This window comes from Pundamilia nyererei, unplaced genomic scaffold (assembly GCF_000239375.1).
Source record: "Pundamilia nyererei isolate P.nyererei 1_Seehausen unplaced genomic scaffold, PunNye1.0 scaffold00229, whole genome shotgun sequence".
In the NCBI taxonomy this organism is placed as follows: Eukaryota; Metazoa; Chordata; class Actinopteri; order Cichliformes; family Cichlidae; genus Pundamilia; species Pundamilia nyererei.
The window spans coordinates 656047-676155 of record NW_005187630.1 but is presented as its reverse complement, the minus strand read 5'-3'; the positions used below and the strand labels follow the sequence as shown (position 1 = coordinate 676155).

At 42.1% G+C, this 20109-nt stretch overlaps 2 protein-coding genes across 2 annotated transcripts in view; both read left to right on the top strand.

Moving 5' to 3' along the window:
* Positions 1–8735, top strand: part of fam169b (family with sequence similarity 169 member B) — a 12176-nt gene extending 3441 nt beyond the window's left edge. Inside the window, exons 3-9 of the mRNA XM_005748778.1 lie at positions 847–949; positions 1032–1117; positions 1627–1777; positions 2315–2497; positions 5502–5627; positions 5743–5813; positions 8242–8735. Coding sequence (XP_005748835.1) covers positions 847–949; positions 1032–1117; positions 1627–1777; positions 2315–2497; positions 5502–5627; positions 5743–5813; positions 8242–8607 — 1086 coding nt within the window. The 3' untranslated portion in view covers positions 8608–8735. The remainder of the gene's footprint in view (positions 1–846; positions 950–1031; positions 1118–1626; positions 1778–2314; positions 2498–5501; positions 5628–5742; positions 5814–8241) is intronic.
* Positions 8736–10136: 1401 nt separating this feature from the next.
* arpin (actin related protein 2/3 complex inhibitor) lies at positions 10137–20035 on the top strand. The gene is made up of 6 exons (XM_005748777.1): positions 10137–10432; positions 13362–13437; positions 13649–13781; positions 14196–14402; positions 16817–16980; positions 19560–20035. The coding sequence occupies exons 1-6, from the start codon at positions 10341–10343 to the stop codon at positions 19566–19568; spliced, it is 681 nt and encodes a 226-aa protein (XP_005748834.1). The 5' UTR covers positions 10137–10340; the 3' UTR covers positions 19569–20035.
* Positions 20036–20109: the final 74 nt, after the last annotated feature.

The following is a 20109-nucleotide window of genomic DNA, read 5'->3' as shown; positions in this document are numbered from 1 at the left end:
CCTAATAATTATGCACACCTGATATAGGGTGTTGATGTCATTAGACCACACCCCTTCTCATTACAGAGATGCACATCACCTAATATGCTTAATTGGCAGTAGGCTTTTTCGAGCCTATACAGCTTGGAGTAAGACAACGTGCATGAAGAGGATGATGTGGACAAAATACTCATTCGCCAAATAATTCTGCACTCCCTGTATATTCTTCAAGGTCTGCTGTAAATGAAATTATGTTTGCAGTTATTCACACGGACTTGTTTATTTAGTCTACAGTAAAATCTAGAAAAATCTCAGCTAACCATAAACAGCTTCACATTCTTAAATCAAGAGCCTAAAATCTTTTAGCATCCATATTATCCATTAACTGTGTTCTCCTAGTAACTCGAAATGTAACTTTATCGTCTACATTTCAAGTTATTTTCTCAAAACTTTGAGTTAGTAAGTGTAAACTTTGAAATCTTATGTAGATGTAGGTTTCTTCCTGTTAAAAGGGAGTTTTTCCTTCCCTCTGTCACCAACTGCATGCTCATAAGGGATCGTCTCATTGTTCTCTGTATTATTGTCGAGTCTTTGCCTTACAATTTGAAGCGCCTTGAGGTGACTGTTGTGATTTGGCGCTATATAAATACAACAGAGTTGGATGTAATAACACCTAATCATGTGTATGTTTTGGTATTGAAATACACAACAGATCTTTTAAAGCATTAAACTTAACTTGTTTTGGCGTGCAGATGCCCTGAATTAACTCTCTGTGTGGTTACTGTGACTCTCGAACGGGAACTATGGTGGAAGTGTTTTTACCACCTTACCAGCATTTAGCTTGATGTTATCTTCCTGTCTGCTCAGGTGGCAATAACAGCAACAAATGTGAGCCAGCTGCAGCTGTTTGAGGATGGCCAGCCTGCCTGCGCGGTGCTGGCACTGCACCCTTCGGATGATCAAACACAAGGTTTGGGTTCAGCATGCTGCTCTGTGAGATGTTCCAGCCTCAGACACAGACTGACGCTCTCTGCTCTGATGTTACCTTCCAGTGGTCGGCCTATACCTGCACGGGAAGTGGTGGCTTTTGGATGACGTCTTGCGAACGTCAAGCAAATCCAGAAGTGGTTTGGTGTCGGTAACTGTGTTAAAGTACATTTGTCTAGACACTATGTCACTTCATGGCTCGTACACAGGTGTGAACAGTGAGAGAATAAATCAGTCTACTCATGACAAGAATCATCTCAAGATTGCATTGTAGGTGTGGTCGGTAGCAGCTTATGCAGCGGGTTTGCGGGAGAAACTCGGGAGAATTTTCTCCAACCACGTCATCTCAGTGTACTTCAGACTCAGCAATATGGTGACGTGCAAGATAAAAATAGTGGTCAACGACCCTCAGGACCACCTCTAAAGGTGACAGCCCCCATTAGGAATAAAATACCTGACACAGTCCACTATTTGTTTTTAGAACTGAAGAAGCCTCTTGAATTCGAGGTGAAATGTCTTAACAAACTTAAAGAAGTCAAGTTGGCTTCTTTTTTTTCAAGTCTTAAGACATACATAAATACAACCATAAATACATACAACCAAGCTGAGACAGTACGGGATATCCACAGCAATCTGGAAACTTCTGCATGTTGTCCGCAGGTCCAGTCTGTTATGGAGAGGGTGATTGTATTTCTGCTCAGTCAGATAATGGAGAGGCCTTCACTGTTCTCCCTGCATCCTCCCAAAGAGAGCTGCAAAGTGCTGTGGAAAGACAACCAGGCGGTCGGCTTTTACACCGTGAAGCACAAAGGTGGGCAGAGGAGGATGAGAGTGATTGGCAAACAGGGTATCAGTGAACATACACATCTGCAGGTTGCGATTTATATTTTGTGTATGTCCAGCAGGAGTTTGGACAAATGTGAAGAAAGCTGCAAAGTTAAGGGCAGAAGACTGGCTTGAGTTGGATTAAAACTTTAATTAAGTCAGAAACAGCATGAAATTAGGAGCTGGGTGGAGGCGGGCTGCAAAGTGGCCTGCAGATGTGCAGCAAGTGTGGATGATCTAAAATATCTTATATGCGATAGATGAGTTAGATGTGAATTTGCATCAGATGATCTTCCAGGACCGAGCAATTCCTCAATTTTCTGATCACATCCAGGCCTAACTAATCACGCCAAGATGACTATTAGGAAGGTGTTCACTTTGAAGCTTCACAAATCTCTTTCTATGGATAAATCATACCCTCTGTTGTCCTTCTATTTGAAGGAGTTACACTGACTTAGCTTTTCAGACCTGGAAGCTACATCCACCTCTTAAATGCAATCCATGTCCTCCTCTGCTGTTTCAGGGAGTCTGTGTGACGGCTGGAGCAGCTGCTGTTACCTGCTGCCTGTTCTGGACACTGTGCTGGTGAGGAGGAGCTGCAGGAGGAGAGGCTTCGGCCTTCAGATGCTGGAGGATTTCTGCTCCTCCTTCTCTACGGAGGAGTTTCTGGGAGTCAGCTCTCCATTATCCCCCAGCATGGCTGCAGGTCAGCTTGGGTCCTTCTTTGACCTGTTTGTATACTTGTTTCTTTAGGTCTCTGTCAGACAGTTTGCTGTATCTGGTCAAGGAACTGCATGTTTTCTTCGCTTTTGTTCAATAGAAATGTTCAGTAGACTCACGCACTAATGATCTAGTTATAGCTAAAAGCTGATCACACACCTGTACATCATGACGCAAAAAAATGTAATAGGTTTTTTTTAATAGTGGAATTTGCATTTCCCAAGTGAAACACACAGAAATCCAAGATGGCACTGACTGTAACTGGAGACAGAGGTGAACTTGATGATTTAGCCCCTCATTTAAATGAAAGGCATTTGGTCAACCAATGAGTGTTTCATTTGAAGTTTTTTGTCGTCGCTTTTCCCAGAGTGTCTCCTGGTGAGATGTGCCCGGCAGGTGTCAGGATACTCTACTGTTTTTGTTATTATACCTTGGCGCTAAGCACGGGTGACCGTAACAATCACCATATTAAAGCGTATGGTGGCACATAACTGTTATAATCGTGTCTCTTGGGTCCCAGCAGTGGTTGTGGATGTGGAGTCTGAATGGTTGGCTCAGAGGTCGCCTGAAACAGCCGATTGGTATCAAAGAGTTTTGCTGAAGTTTTGCAGCTTCACAGAAGCAGAAACTTGGGTTTGGAAAAGTCTGAGGAGACCATGGAGAACAAATTTTTTAGCTGGCCTCATGAAAGTTCTGGCAAGCTGTCCGGCAGCTCAGGAAAGGAAAGCAGGGCTGGGCTCAGGCTCGGTCAGGGATAAAAACTGCTGTCCAGAACTAAAGATATTGTCAGGCGCTGGAAAGAACACTTAAGGAACACTTGAATCTGAACAAAACATCCTTTTTGAAGGAGAGAGAGCCTGAACACTCATGGAAAGACTCACTAATTGCTTCATTCACACAGATCTCCTTTAAAGTGCCAGATTAAGGTGATATAGACCATTTTTCCAAAGCTCATTGTGTGTAAAGCGTTGTTTCCCAGACTTTTGCTGCTTTCTTTTATTCCTTTTTTTCCCAAACTCTTTTTATTTTTCAGAATCACAGCAAATTACAGTACAACAACAGAGTGATGCACACCATGTAAAAAAGACAAAAAAGACTTAGCTGTGCTCAAAAGTGCCGGTCAAAGTGACATTGTGGCTATACATGTAAAAGAAACCTAACCATGTCATAAACGCGGTCCCCACAGCAAACCACAGAGTGGAGACAGTACGGGATATCCACAGCAACTCAAGATTATCTTTGGTAGAAAAAACAGAATAATAATAGAGTACCTCATGACCAAAAGAAGTCAGGAGTGAACAAAAATAAAACAAAATAAAAGCAGTAGAGTAGCATAGAACCAAGTACAATACAATAGGGACAGCCAGATTCACAGTGGTATATCACAGAACTGCTGTCATGGTCCTGGGTCGGTGACCCAGCGCTTTAAGTTTATTATTATCATTTTCTACTTTATTATTATGATGATGATTATTGTTTGAGTTCTACGTGTTATATTCGGTCTGCCTCTGAGTCTGTATCTCTGTCTGTCTATGGTGTCACCCCGTCTGTTTGTGAATCTGTCTGTTTAGTTCAATGTCTTGTCTGGTTCCATGTGTCTGAGTTTCCTGTTTTATTGTGAAGGTCTGTGTCGTATGTGAGTGTGCTCAGTTTACGTTTCCCCTGTCTCGTCAGCTGTGATTTCTCCCAGGTGTGTTCCCCTCCTGTCTCTCATCCCTTGATTACTGCCATCTGTGTATTTAAGCCCTGTGTTTCTCTGTGTCAGTGTCGTGTTGTACCCTCAACTAGCTGTGTGTTCCGCTTCCATGTTTCTAGTGTTTAGTCACCTGCTCCAGTTTAGTGTTTCAGTCCTCAGTTCCTCTGTTACGACCTTTGTTTGTCTTTTAGTGAGTTTATTTAGTACGAGGTTTCTCCCAGCAATAAAGCTGCGCTTTAAGTCCCACTTCCGTGTCTGAGTTCTGCATTTTGGGTCCACCACTCCTGCTTGCCTACCTGCCACACAGCCAACCATGACAACTGCACTGTTTCTACATTGTTGAAAAAGGGTTTCCATGAATTCAGAAATATTGCCGTTGACCCACATAGAGTATGTTTTACCGTTTCCACATTGCTAAAAAGAACACCTGTAATCCAGGCCTCAGAGAGAGGAGGGTGACTTCCACTGGAGCAAAATCAGACATCTGGCCAAAAGAGTTAAAAAAGCCACGAAATCTGTCAACGCTAGCAAAGCAGTCTCACCAGGTGTCACAGCAAAGGCCGACACATTTAGATCTAAGTGCTCCTGAAGTACCTCTAGTAAGGCAGGGACAGGACCACAACATCAGTGAGGCGTGGGCTTGTTTGCATCTATCACAGACAGGATCAGCATCAGGGTAGATTTTGGAACGTGTGAGTTTTCACCAGTGGGTGTGGTGCAGCACTTTGCACTGGACCAGTGCATGCCCGGCACTAATAGATGACGAGTGGACCCGGAAGAGTATATCCTCCCAAAAGTCCTGGGTGATTTCCTTACCAAGGTCCTGCTCCCAAAGCGACTGAATAGTTAACACTGGGACACTCCGGAGATAAAGGATTCTTCATAGCTGCATGAAGCAGCACCGTTTTAATTTGGAGGTGGACGCAAAAGAGTCTCAATGAGTGGGGTTAAAGGCTGAGAGGGAAAATGAGGTGTCATCCCTCGAATAAAGCTACCGACCTGTGGGTACCCAAAAAAGTGGGTTTCATTGTTCAAGTTGTTCAAAGGAAGAGAAAATGCCCTTAGAATAGATCATTAAATGATTTTATACCCAAAGTAGACAACAGGGCAAAGCCTCCATCCCGTGGCGAAGCCTTAAAAACATGGTTCCTACAGGTTGCAAAGAAAAAATCTGCAGGACAAAATGCTGTCTTGGATTTCTAAGCGCATTCAGCCTCATTATCTACTCATATAATCACTCAGACTTATCCTTGCTCCAACAGAAATACAACAAAACATGTGTTTGTGTGTTCAGTGTTCAAAAGGTTCCTGCAGAAGCACCAGCAGTATCGAGAGCGTCTGTACGAGGTGGAAGCTCCAGGGGGCTGGACTCAACGACGAAACATCTGGCTTAACATTCAGCTCGGACGCTACTGCCTCGGTAAACATTGGTTTGTTTTTTATGGGTTTAACAATATTTTCAGATTTACGTTGAATTGCTAACGTGGGAATGTCTTGAAGACGGCACGTGTCCTTATCTGACTCACATCTTTTAGGTACTGATAAGGAGAGCAGCCCAATATCAGGAGAAACACAGAGAAATGCACTCAAGGACTCCTTTCACAAGGTAAGAATGTCAGGCTACGTCCACACTAGCCCGGATAAATCTGAAAATGGCGTCTGAAAACGCGCCGCCTCCACACTATCGTTTTCATTTGTTTTCACAGAAATGCTTGCGTTTCAGTACTGCGCATGCGTGATACGCAAGACGATTCAACCTGCCTTAAATACATCTGCTGTTTATTTACTTTTCAGCTCTTTGAAACGTTGCAGCAAAACGTTGAGGAAAAGCACCGAGTTTTTTAAATGGACCAACAATGAGATGGAGTTATTGCTGCGAGTAACACAAAAGTACAAAGTTGTAAAAGCGAGTGAGAATTAAAGAATTTGAAGAAAAGCTCTCTGGAGCACGTACAGACTGATATTAACCTTTAATAGGGCTGTCAAAATTGAGCGCAAGCAAAACAACTGCTGTATAATGCCCTCTGCTATCTTAGTTTAATTGGTCACATGACTGCATCACATGACTAACATGCGTCATCGTTTTCGAAAAGGCTCCAAGTTCGCTGTCAACACTGCGACGCGAAAACATTTTCCCAAATGTATATTTGACCGAAAACGCCGTCTCAGTGTGGACGCGTTACTTGTAACTCAGACACATGGTTCTTAAAATAAGTAATCAGTAAAGTAACAGGATTACTTTTTGGGGGAAGTAATCAGTAATTAGTTACTGATTACTTTTTTCAAGTAACTTGACCAACACTGTTCATGGCTATATCAAGAGCTTGTTGAAGCCGGCGTTTTCATTGAAAACTTTCATTTCAGCTGACGGCTGTTCGAGGCTCCTCTGAGGTTTATAGTTTTGAAAATGAATGGATGAAAGTAAATACGTCCAGTAAGGCTTAGTTTGATATTTTATAGTTTTATTAACAGTGAATTTACCTGTTTTACTGACTATTCTAGTGTTGCTAAGGAGATCTTAATGTCTAATTAGTTTCCCAGAGAAATGTTGTAATTTGCAGCAATGATGACCCACTACTGATTTGGTATGACCAGAATAATATTCTGGTGTGTCGACAGCTGCAGACATTTGGGACTCGTAGTCATTCCTGTTACACTTCCATGGAGTCCACCTGAAGGGTGCTTGCATAGTTTGTGCGTTGTAATGTCTCCGTGAAAGAGTCTCTGATGACAAATTTCCATCTCTCTGCCCAACGGGGATCCAAGCAGACCCTCATGGACACGAAACATCACACAGTACACTCAGAAAACGATTCCATGAGATTTTGTAATTGTTGCAGTTTAGTGTATCGAGTGCTTGACTTTATGATTGATTTTGGACTTGTTATGATCTGTATGGCCTCACGTTTAGATTTAGGTGCTACATGTTCTTGCTCTCTGAGGAATTGTTGGGTTTCACCTCACAATACTGTGAGGCGCTTTGTTCTACCACTGAGCCTCACTAGAAGGCTAAAATAGCGCGTCTGGCTTTAACAACGGAAGCACAGTTATTTTGGGGACCGCTCTCAGACCTACTGCTTTAAACAGAAGAGGATGTGAAAACAAGCCTCTGACTTTTCTACATTCACGGTCACCAGAGGATGAATGTCATCGACTGTACTGATCACTTGAGATGAAATCAAGATTATTAATATTTCAAAGCTTTCAGTGCTTTTATAGATTGATCTGAAACTGAATTATGTGCAAGTGTCAGTGAGGAGAATCACACTGAGTCACTTGGTGGCACTATGAAAGCAGAGTGACTAATCCCAGACCTTCAGACTTTAAACAATGTGAAACCAGACATAGACTTGTGGGTTTTCACCTTTTTGTCTGTCAGCTCTTGACCCAAATATGTAATATGCTTTGAGATTGCATGTATCAAGAACTGGCATGTTCAACACAGTGCAGTGAAATGAGTTCCAAACGGCTGAGTGTGTAAATTTGCACACTTTTTTCCTTTACCTGATTCTGTTAAAAAGTAGCAGCGCGTTGGCCGGGAATTGGACCTGCGTCTCCTGCATCTACCACTGAACCACCAATGCCACGTCCTGTCACTGCTACAGGGCCAGATGCTTGCTGGCTAAAAGCCCTGCATCTCTTTTGGCACATTTGAGATATTAAACGTCAAACAAGCTACCAGCTCATGGCTCAGAAAATGATTTTATGATATTTTGCATTGACAATCAGGGCCGCGTATGATTCTTCGAGATGATATCATACCATGTTCTTGCTCTAGGAACAAATGCTATGTTCCTCCCAATAATCTTACCATATGCTGTGAGATGACCACACATCAAATTGTGGCACAGAAAATTCTTTCGTGAGATTTTGTATTGACGTTCATGCCCCCCGAGAATGTTTCTCACCCACTTCAGAGGGTTTGTGGATTTTTGTTCTCATGTTGTGACTCTTTGTAGTTTTTTTTTAATGTCTCCTGTAGCTATTTTGTGTAAGCAGCAATAATTTATCCAATTCTGTTTATCTCCATGCAGACTTGTATACTGGACCTGGGCACACTGGGAAGCACTGGTGTAAACACCGCAGTGGTGTTGGACTCTGCTGAACAGCAATTTAAATCGTGTGAGCCAAGTCAAGGAAGATGTTCCCTGAGCAGCGAGCTCCCTGGAACAGGATGTAGCCCTGCAGCCCAAACTATCCATGTGCAATCTGGACCTCCCACCCGGCTCCTAAACACAGCACAGGCTTTGAAATCCAAGGCTTCCAAATCTACAAAGCACCACAGACAGGAACCAGAGGACATGCAGAAAATTCCCAAACGAGCCAGAAGTGAGTTGAAACATGTACACACAAAGACTGCATTCAGCAGCAGAGCCCGCAGAGAATGTTCGGACACTTAACCGAAACCATATCCACATTCATTTAGGTGACTTTGTGTTCTTTCCATCAAATCAAAGTGAGTTTTGAATGAACAGCAGACTGCATGTACCTAAACATGCACAATAAACCTTTTTGTGTGTCTTTGTAGTATCGTGTTTCTTTGTGGCTACTTAATAGTGTTTGTGCTAAATAAGAACCATGTGTCTGAGTTATTGATTTTTGCCTTCAAACATAAATACATCCACACAGATTATTATTAGAGTATAGCAACTGCATTTGCTCCGTGGGTACAACCTGCACAGCATTTCAACCCATTTTAGATGCAAGGTTGGGGTTCATACGGTGACCTCAGATTATTATGCTTAACTATTAATGCACAGGATCAATCAATAAGGAGCTACAATATAGTTTTTTCTGCACCAATCACATAAACAACCACAGCTTCTGAGGCTTGGTGTGGATTAGGAGATAGAGCAACCCGTCGACTCATTGGACGGTTGGTGGTTTGATCCTTGACTGCTCCAGCCTGCATGCCAAAGTATCCCAAGCCCTGAGTTGCTCCTGATGTGCTCACAGAGGAAAAATTGTTTAAAACTACAGATGTATTATCATCTCGCCCACTGCACTTTAGGTACATATAAAAAGAAAAAAATCTTGGTGTATTTTACTGTTTAAAGCAGGGGTGCCCAATCCCGGTCCTCGAGAGCTACCGTCCTGCAGCTTTTAGATGCATCCTTGTTCCCACACACCTGAATCAAATGAATGGCTTGTTATCAGGCCTTTGCCAAACATGATGGCATGCTGAAGAGATCAAACCATTTGATTCAGCTGTGTTGGAGTAGGGATGCATCTAAAAGCTGCAGGACGGTAGCTCTCGAGGACCGGGATTGGGCACCCCTGGTTTAAAGCAACCATCTATATACATAGTATTTCGGCTTTTTTGTACACTGTTCTCATTGTGTTTCTTCTTGGTTTTTTATTTTTCTAATATATCTCTAATTCACTTTTTGTTCCTTTCCCTCGTGCTGGTGTAATAAATGAATTTCCCCCAGAGTGGGATTAAATAAAAATCTATGTGTGTTTGTATTCTTGTTGGATTATGGGTGCAAGTTTTCCTTTCACCTCCTAAGAATAAATGTGCTGGAATGAGAGTACAAACCCTTGAATCATTGCTAACTTTGTAGTTCTGTTGTTCAGAAATGGTGCAACAGTTTGCACAATGCTTGCATTTAACGTGTAAAATCAACAGTTCTGACAATAATCAGCAGATACTTGTAAAAGCTTTTTGTGTAGAAATAAAGCGTAAATCTGGACTTGCTGTGTGTGCAGACACCTGAAAATACAAGCTGTACCTGCAGGTTGCTGGTTTGAGTCCCTGTTCAGATACTGGTATTTCTCAGAGGATGATCCCCTCACTAAAGACCGCACGAGAAACAACTTTAACAAACATTAAGAATACTAATTAGCGCCTAATTAGTAATGAAAAAGAAAAAAACTACATGTACTTGCGCTGCATTCACTGCTGTTCAATGAGGGCCATCATGCGCCCCCTAGGTGATCTGCAGGCAATTTCTGCATAAATGAGAAGAGTCCGGGCTGTCCGTCCACTCTCACCGCACGCATTCTCTTCTGCACTATTACCCGCCGGCGTCTGCTGTGTAGAAAACCGAGCGCACCTCTCATTCAGGGACGAACAGGAAGTCCGGAAAAAGGAAAAATCTGAGGGAAGGGAAAAGTTACGATTTTATGAAAGATGAGTCGCATTTATCACAACACGTCTCTGCAGAACAAGCCGGTCCACAGTGAAAAGTTTGACCGTGCGTGGTGTCCCTCTGCGTTTGAGAGGTATGTGCTCGCGTTCACACGCTACAGTGTTTCCCCTGTGAGGGGGCAGCACCAGACTCCGTCAATAAATCCCTCGGTGTTCCCAGAGAGCAGATCTGTGAGTTGTACACTGTTCAAAACATTTTAAAAATGAAATTATGTCGGGTATATGCAGCACAGCGCAGTGTAGGTGGATGTACGACCCGCAGTATCAGAGCGCCCTGGCTGCACTTCCTGTTGTGGCCACTAGAGGCTGACACAGTATAGACTCCCGTGTTCAACATAAACGGGAAGAAAAACACGTTTAGAACGTGGTACAAAAACAGATCTATGGGCTCAAAATGTGGTCATAAATATTTTGTACTTGTAAATCAGGATTTGTATGTGTAAAAATAATTTGTGTGCGTAAAAATAATTTGTGCGTGCGTAAAAAAGATGTGTGTGTGTGTGTGTGTGTGTGTAAAAAAGATTTGTGTGTGGACTTAGCCAAAAAAAACCCTGCAAGTTACAAGTACGAATTTTGACCCTATTTTTTCTTCCTTTCATCTGATTGGTCAATGTCATGTCAATCACAAATGTAACAATCCAATCAGAGAGCAGATGGGTTTGGCTGTCGGAGGGGCGCTTTTTTTGAACTGCAGGTCTTTGAAGGGAATAAATGCCCTTTTACATGCCAACCCAGCGTTTTCCTTCACTACGAAGAAAAACAGTCTGTGGTCGTCCGAGTTTGGTGATTTTTGTGTCACAGGTCTACGTGTTTAATACAGGGACTTCCACAGCCTTTTCAACAGCGCTGCGGACGCAGGAGGGGGCGGGCAGTGTTTTGGAAATGACAGTCTTCATTACAAAGCTTTCTTCGTTATGAATTAGCATACATGTTTTTATTGAACATTTGAAGAACTAGCAAAAAAACCCCACAAACTCTTGTAGTTCACATATAGTCAGAGATAAAAACGACAAGGAGCAGGTGCATCTAGTACAGGTAGAGCTGCTGCAAAAACCCACAGAGCCCAGCAGCCAGCAACAAATTCTGGATCCTTTGCTTTTAGTTAGCAGTTAGCATTAGCAGCACATCCTGCGTCCAATGTGAAAGGACTTTTATGCTGCGCGCTGTGACTCACAGCAATGGTCCCGGGTCAGCCCTGACGTTGTGTTAAACTAATCCTAAAGTAATAATGGTATTTCTAACCACTGACATGCCACAACTTTATCCTTTCAACAGCTGCTGAAAGTTAGGGGACCTAGCTGCTATCGGATATTCACAGTACACAGAGATTACCCTTCAAGGACCTGCAGTTCAAAAAAGCGCCTCCCCCCCCCCACAGCCAAACCCATCTGTTCTCTGATTGGATTGTTTAATTTGTGATTGACATGACATTGACCAATCAGCTTGAAGGAAGAAAAATAGGGTCAAAATTCGTACTTGTAACTTGCAGGGGGTTTTTTTGGGCTAAGTCCACACACAAATCTTTTTTACAAGTACAAAACCGATTTACAAGTACAAAATATTTATGACCACATTTTGAGCCCATAGAGATCATTTCACTCATGGTAAAATTGTATCTGCGATAATCAAAGTGCTTTAGATGACATTGTAGAACTAACACGAGGCATTTTCTCAAGGTGCAGAAGTGAATTAACAAACTCATCACACACTAGAGCAGCTGGGGCCACAAGTGTGGCGCTTTTCTATTTGTTTTGCATTTTTCAAGGAAAATCATGCTTCAAAGCTAGCCGCACCGCCTGATAAGTGACTGCGTTGTAGCTTCAAAGAGACACTAAGCTGTTAACCAAACAGCTAACACGGTTTAATACTGGAGTGACTTAACATCAGTTTAGATGTTTCACTTTTTTTTTTTATTACAAAACTGTATTGCTTCCTTTTACTTATAGTTAGAAAGAAACTAATAATTCCACTGAGGGTCACGGTGTCTTTTTTGGATGAGCCCGGACCGTGGGGCCTGTCTATAACAAAGCCAGGCTAATAGGGGTCACTGGACTGAACCTCTTGACCCCGTTTGGGCCTTTTTCAGCATTTTGATGTAATTATCTGGGAAATATTTGCTCTAATGTGAGGTACAGAGCATCAAAGAAATTTGAAACTTTCACGTGGAATTCTAGTATGTTATTAACATGTTAATATATCTTAGTATGTTATTAACATAACTAAGAGGGAATGCATCAATAAAATGTTCTCTATACTTGTTCTACATACGTTCTGTGTTCTATATACTTTTTCCAGTTATTATTATTTTATCTAAGAAGCCATTTTTTCTTCTTGCTGACAATATTTTCACTTTAAAGGAAGTGAGTGAGTCTACCGGTAATCAGTCAGGCTCTATTCCTTTGTAATTCTAAACTCAGTCGGTAAGACTAGGAAAGAGTTATATGACTCTGAGTAGATATTACAGTATGTGGCCAGTAAAACTGCTGGTGCTGGAGGCCAGTAGGGGAAAAATGTAATATTGGGAACTGCACATATTGTCTGCCTACAGCCAGCTTGCAGACTGATCCCCTGAGGTTTTGATATAACAGCTAACATGTGGTAAAATTCAGGGACTTTAGACATGCCGGGCTAAGACTTCTCCTTCATTTTGCTTGCCTGCTGCTGGCTGGATGTAAAGTGATGTAACTTTGATCACAGTGTGTGGACGAGCTGCCAGTTCGTGGTCTTTGCTAGATCCAGTAACAAAACTACTGTCATGTGACTAAAGCAAATGGAAATGGTGAGTTTGGGTTTCAGAGCATAGTCGAACTTTTACTGCATTGGTTTGTTCTGAAAAACGTTTGAATGCCTTTATTCTGTAGGATTTATGTGTGCTATGAATCATCCTCCCTGCAGTTCTAGTTCTGCGTTTAACTGAGTCCCTATTCAGCACTCAGTCCCAATAAAACAGCACTTTATTTCGCCAGTACACATTTAGATACTCATTATTGTTTTTCTACACAGTGGCCCCGGAGTGCTTTTAGAAGGGAAGCTGCTCGATGTTTCCAGACATGCAATCACTGACAGCAACAATCAAAAGGTACAGTAATAAAACCAGCTGGGGTATCACTCGGTTATAAGAGCCCAGCATGACGCCTTCTTCTCAGTAGATGCAAATAATTGTAAAAAGACTGTGAGGGTTTTCAGGTCACTATTCGAGGAGCAGGCATTGGTGATAATAAGCAGAAATAAGTAAAGCTGAAAACCACTGTACAGTGGAAGGTATTTATTCATCCTTCTGTCACCTGCAGGTACGTTTCTACGTGCTGTACATCCAACCGAGTCGCATCCATCAGCGGAAGTTTGATGCCAGTGGAAAGGAAGTGGAGCCAAACTTCAGTGACACCAAAAAGGTCAACACTGGTTTCCTCATGTCCTCCTACAGTGAGTACACTGGAGTTGGATCTGCTGGCTGTGCAGTGTCAGAATAGGCCGAGCAAGACATGAGGTGCGGTCAGGTGCAAACTCTAGAAATCTCCATTTATTTGTATGACGAGAACTAGCTGCAGTTCAGTTCCTTAGTCTGATTGATGAGATGTAATAAATACTTTTTTGTTGAGGTCTGAAGTAGAACAGATCAGTAGTGCAGCATGCAAACCTGAAAAGTCTAACCCTGTCCTACAATTCACCAACTTCATGCAGCGACTTTTACAGGAAGGCAAGCAGCGATGATTGCATGCTAATGCTAGCTCTGTTTCTTAAATACGCCACTGATATGTAACAAGAAAAAGCCTCGTGGGTGCGGAGCTCTTAATTCCCTTCATTTACTTGGCTTCATTGTGTTTTCCGTCTTTACAGAGGTAGAAGCTAAAGGGGAGTCGGACCGTTTGTCTGAGGAGCAGCTGTCAGCCGCGGTGAACAAAGCCGAGCTAATGAAGATAACTGAGAAGCACAGACCCGCTGGGACCTGGGCCTTTTGGTATCCGGAGGCAGACATGGAAAAAACGGACCTGGAAACAGGACAGGATGTACGGTTGAAGACTAGAGGAAACAGTCCTTTCGTATGTGAGTCTGAACTTGATGTTTGTTATTTACTTGCTTGTAGAGCCTTTCTGTGAATTGTCCTGCCTAAGATCTTAATATCCACGTACACCGTCTGTGCTGTCTGCGGTTAGGGTTGGGTCTGAGTTTGGTGACATCGGCCCAGCAAAGGGTCTGTTTGTGCTGTAAACTGCTAGTCAGTGTAGTAAAAAATACAAGTTAATAGAAATGAATCACTGCTTAACTGTCTACACCTAAAGCTGCTTATAAGCAGTCGTCTTCTTTGTTTGTGTAACTATTGTCTGACTTGTATATGAACTTGAATCTGCATCTGGAGTTGTAAAACAGGACTCTGCCTTTGAGCTTTTAGGGAGAAGGGGTAGCTTTAGTAAACTGTTCTGTCACTGATGAACTGCAGACATTGTGTGGATGCATGCTTTAAAGGTTCAAGGTTTGCCTTCTTTTGTCATCACATGCTTTGAGACCTTTTCCTCTGTATCTAATCCTTTTGTAAAGGCAGATGAAATAATATAAAAGACACTTCAGAGCTTCACAGTCTTTAATTTGATTCAGATTTCCACCAGCTTGCTCACTAGCTTAAAGAAACAGTTAGAAGAAAAACGAATAATACTTGTTGAAACTGGTGCCTGGAAATACAAAGCAACATGCTCCATGTGTTTCAAAACTGGGACGAGGGGACATCGTTTAGGACAAAAATGAACATCGGGTTGTATTTCTCTGCAGAAAGAGAAATTGGTTTATTTTGGAATAGCTCTAGTTATTATGTGATTATTATTTTTTCTTCCCCGATTGCCAAGACTTGGGAGAGCAAAGCCAAAAACCACATGTTCTCACAGCCTACGGCCAGGAGGTTTGGGTCAAGCCTGTCTGCCTTTGTCTATCTTTATCAGTTAAGTTAACACAGTTGGAGTTTTTAAGCCTAACCAAATGCTTTCATTTTACTTTACTGTTCATTTGGAAGTGGCATGCATGTGTTCACTTGGTTAAATAAGTATATTTCCAGTTTGTCTGCTTCCATGGCAAGTTGAGTCCTAAATTTCACATCATGCTTCAGTTAATTGTACCTGGAGACACCCTGTATGTCACATTGAGCTGTAAATGTAAAGAATCCTTAAGACTGTGACTGTCGGTTAACCTTTAGGTTTATAGCAGCTGATCTAAAGTCTGCCGTTGTGTTTCATGGTCTTCACAGTTGATCAAGTCTGGTCCATGAAGTGCTACAGAGAAAATTACATTTTATTTATGTAATTAACACATTTTGAACTCTTAAAGAAATATAACCAAAGGAAAGACACCCAGCTGAACTAAAATGATCCAGCAAACAAAAACTGTTGTGAGCCACCCTTATATCGCCTTTGGGCTTTTGGAGCCTTGACCTGGCTTTTAAAACCGAATTGGAAAAAAAGCACTATGCTGCTAAAAACTGAAAAATATATATCTGCAAAATTCTGCCTAAATATGTATTTTACCTGGTTAATGTGTGTGGCGGGGCGTGGTCTGCAGCGCCGCTGCAGGGGAGGCAGACGCACCTGAGCGGCACCCGCAATCACGCCTCGCCGCCTTAAAGTCTGTGCTCTCTCTGCTGTTGTGTTGGTGTGTCGGGCTGTGAGCGGAAAAGCTACAGCTGGCTGTGTGCGTACAGCAACCGTGTGTGAAAAGTGATCAATAAAGAGATGCTGAAAAGTCGGGAAACATCGTCGGGTCTGCCGTGATATGTTTACAACGGGACTTCTGCTCCTGAACCTCTGCGCACAGCGTCTGCAGATCGGGGCTGTACGAAGTCACTTTCATCTTCACGCAGGACTGTAAGCTGTCGTCTGTGAGGCGTGAGCGGCTTCCGCGAGTGTGACTCTTATATTGAGCGATGAAAAAGTAATAGAATATAATTTTATTTTTATATTTCAATATCACAATAATCTTCCAGTTTAGAACTACAAGTTAAAAAAGAACTAACATAAATAAATTACACTTTAGCTAAATACTTGTAATTTATTTCCCCAAACCAGGCGGAGCCGCAGTATAAAGACTAAAGAGCCGCATGCAGGTTGCCGACCTCTGGTTTAGACTGATATCAATACCTGTCCTTTGGTTTTTAGCCTGGATTTATTCAGATGTGATGGATATTTGAACATTTATTATCAGATGTCTCCATCTTGTTGCTTTCTTAATTCTGTGTAGAGTTAGAACTTAAACATGAATCTGACATTCAAAGTTTTGAAAACTTTCTTCTCTATCAAAGTCAGTGAACGGTTAATAATCAAGTTGGCATATCCTTACAGAGGTGATAAAGCTTAAAGAGTAGAATTCAAAGTTGGTAGCTCACTTCGTTTAAGTTCTATAAATGCCTTTAAAAACCTTACGTACTTCTTTGTTTTGTGTCATGCGTAAATAACTTCATTACCTTCTTCAAATTCCAGTCTCTTTGGCCAAAATTGATGGCGGCACAGTGACCAAGTGTAACTTTGCTGGAGACGATAAGGCTGGAGCTTCATGGACAGACAAAATAATGGCCAACAAATCAGACACCAGCAGCACTCGGCAGCCTGGAGGAGGAGGCGAGGGAGCAGAGGAGGACGAATGGGTGAGGACCAAATCTCTAAACAAATGAAATGACTCGCATAATATCAGGGATGTAGCCCAGATCGGTGGTTTGTCATTTATTTTTCCTTTTCTTACAAATTCTTGAAAGAGTTTCTTTTAATTTCCTGAAAACTAACTCAAAATAAAGAGCAGCCGCCAAGGCCCTCGCAAGAACAGATCAGGTATCTCTGACAACAGGCGTGACATGGAGTCGGAGACAACGTGAAGGAGGAGCGGGGGTACGTTGTAAAGTTGATTGCAGATGTGCAGCCACTGCAGGAAGGCTGAAGTAGCTTGAATTGATTGCCCTGTATGACAATTACCCAGGGCATGAGGTGAGCCGTCAGCTGATGCGGGCGAGCATTAGGATCTGATCTGGCTGGAATGCAGCTAAGGCTGAGCTTTGTGGCTTTCCTCAAACAATCATTTTTTCAGCTGCAGTGGAAATGATATCATGCTCACAAATACCAACATTATTAAAAATTTCAGTCGTGCAGCAGTTATACTAACAAACATATTTCTGCCTAATTCCACAGCCCACCATGTAACATAAGCCATTTTTCCACTGCACAAACTTCCCAGTGACCAGGATCTGTTCACCGTGGGGTTAACTTAACTTCCAGGAGATTTATTCTACTCTGTTCAATGTGACTCATTCGCAAAAAGTTTGCAACCTTGGGGGCGGTGCTGGCAGGCTAAGGTGCTACGTGCTCAGGATTGTTTGCTTTTATGATCTATCCAATTTACTTACTTTTTAATTACTGGAAGAAAGTTCTTGTGACAAAAAGGTCGAGTTACTGCAGCTGCAAAGACTCATTTTTCTCTGTTTGTAATGCATTGTGTATGAATTTATGAGATATTGTACAGCCAAATGCAAGCTGATTTTTAACTAAATTATAGGAAATTAGCTGGAAATTACAGGTCAGATGATTCACAGATGAATACTGTATATTCTTAGACATCGTAGTGCATTGATTACACACCTTCTTCCTGCTAAAAGGAGTTTTTCCTTCCCATTGTTGCCAATGTGCTTGCTCATAGGGGGTCATATAACTGATGGTTTTTCTCTGTATTTATCATTGTAGGGTCGACCTTACAATATAAAGCTACTTGAGGGGACTGTTGTTGTGATTTGGTGCTGTATGAATAAAATTGAATTGAATATTGATGTAGCTATCGAAGGCCATCACAGACAAGGGATGTAAGGGAAACTCACTGCATCCAACTTTGAAGTGTCACTAGCATCCTTAGACTGGCCTCATCAGTAGGTGATGCCCTTTGAATCTATTATACTAAAGTGTATGCAGATAGCGAAATGCAGTTTGTATCGCTGCCAACAGGTGTCACAACTGGACTCTGAATAAACGCTGTTTGCATGTGTATCTGATCAAGCTTTAAGATGTTGTGCAGTAGTAATTAACTTCAGATTGTTACAACACTGTAGACCTCTCGCTTATAGACTAGTGTATGAGTAACCCATGACTCTATCGCAGATGGCTCGATATCCATAGAGTTGTTGAGGTAGACCTGAGGTAGGTGCCTTCCTGAATGAATATGTGAGAAGAAAGAAATCTGGCCGGCCCCTCAGTTTCCACTGGCAGCCTCACAGCAGCTGGATCACCGGCTTCAACATGACAGAAGCTCTACTAGCCTCTGAATCAAAGCTAGCTGTGTTTCAGTAACTGTTGAGGAGCAGTCAGCAGGTTTTAGACCCACATGTTACTCAGTGTTACACCGAAAATGTTAAAGCAATTTCCATGAGAACAAAGTTATGTCGGAAAGAATCTGTAGGGCTCCTCTCTTGCGGTTGCCTCTCCCATCGCCACTGAGGTCAGCGGTTTGAACTCTGAGTCCCTTAATTTTGTGTCGCTGACTGTAGCCAGCTTTTAGCACCGCACTGGTGGAAAACTAGTATTAATAGTCTGGCTTTTGGCACATACGGTCGATATACTTCAGCAGTTACTTTGCTCGTTGTTGACGTGGGTCAGACACGAGGGTCAGGGTTTATTTTGATTTTTGAAATTAGAGTTAAAAACAGGTTGTTAACGGGTCACCGGTGACCTGGTGGACGTTAAGACCACGAGTTCTTTAATGATAGAACAGGTTTTCCCCTTTAAATCAGATGCATATTTAGCTTCTTGACTTCCTTCTTGACTTTTTAGTACAAACAGAACCAGACAGGCTGTTGCTCAACCTGACCTGTGCAAATCCTCTTTACTGCCTCAGACTTTGATTAAAGGTTTCAAACAATATTTCCTGCTAAAATTTATGAGACGTATAAAAGGCCTTCTGGAGAGCAAGAATTTTGTGCCGAGGATTTCCTGCAAGAACTTTGCTTTGTGGACTCATAACATCAGTTATTTAAGGAAGTGAGAGAAATGCAGTGAGTTGCACAAGCTATCAGGCCTGCATGGGGGAACTCCACCTTTTTATAGTGTGATCTGGGAAACGAGCTATGATTTGGCCTGGCGTGAAATGGATGTCAAAAACCTTCTGCGGCTGTTATTCAGAACATAAACGAAGCTTTAGACAAACAGAAACCAGAAAGCACTCACTGCCCCTGCTTTGTTTTATCCACAGGATGATTGAGAAAACTGTGTTTCCCACCAGTCTGAACTCAGGGCCCCGATCCAATCTCCAGCATGGACTGGACTTTGACTATTATATCTTACATATGTTGCCGTAGGGCTGGAAACCTCGCGTCACCTCTACAGTATGGGACTAGCTGTCTTGGAAACTGTGCTCTTCTCTTGTATGCTTCACCACATTTACATAAGTCAACCTGCATGTTCATGTTTTTGAATATGGAGGCCTGCAAAGATTCATGTAGTAATGAAGTTTGTAATATCACAAATTCTTATTCTAATTTTAACTGAGAAAAAAGTGACATTCATGTGACGATTTTACAAATTACTTTTGTTTAACCTTTATGAATTTTATAGACATCATGATGTTTCCAACCATCTGTTATATTAAAGTGCAGCCAGTGTGCAGTATTAAAGAGCACAGGCTTGAGCATTATGGTTTTCTAAATAAAGATGCAGCATGCTACACAAGTGGAGAGCCCTCAAATTGCAAACCTGTTTTTCTCAACTGGCTTTTTTTTTTTTCTTTTTTTTTTTTAAGTGCT

Bases quoted from the DNA above. Each gene is read 5' to 3' on its own strand.
- arpin (XM_005748777.1), top strand. From the start codon at position 10,341: ATGAGTCGCATTTATCACAACACGTCTCTGCAGAACAAGCCGGTCCAC. The intron at 10,433-13,361 runs GTATGTGCTCGC...TTTTCTACACAG, and splicing joins TGTCCCTCTGCGTTTGAGAG to TGGCCCCGGAGTGCTTTTAG. The intron at 13,782-14,195 runs GTGAGTACACTG...CCGTCTTTACAG, and splicing joins TTTCCTCATGTCCTCCTACA to AGGTAGAAGCTAAAGGGGAG.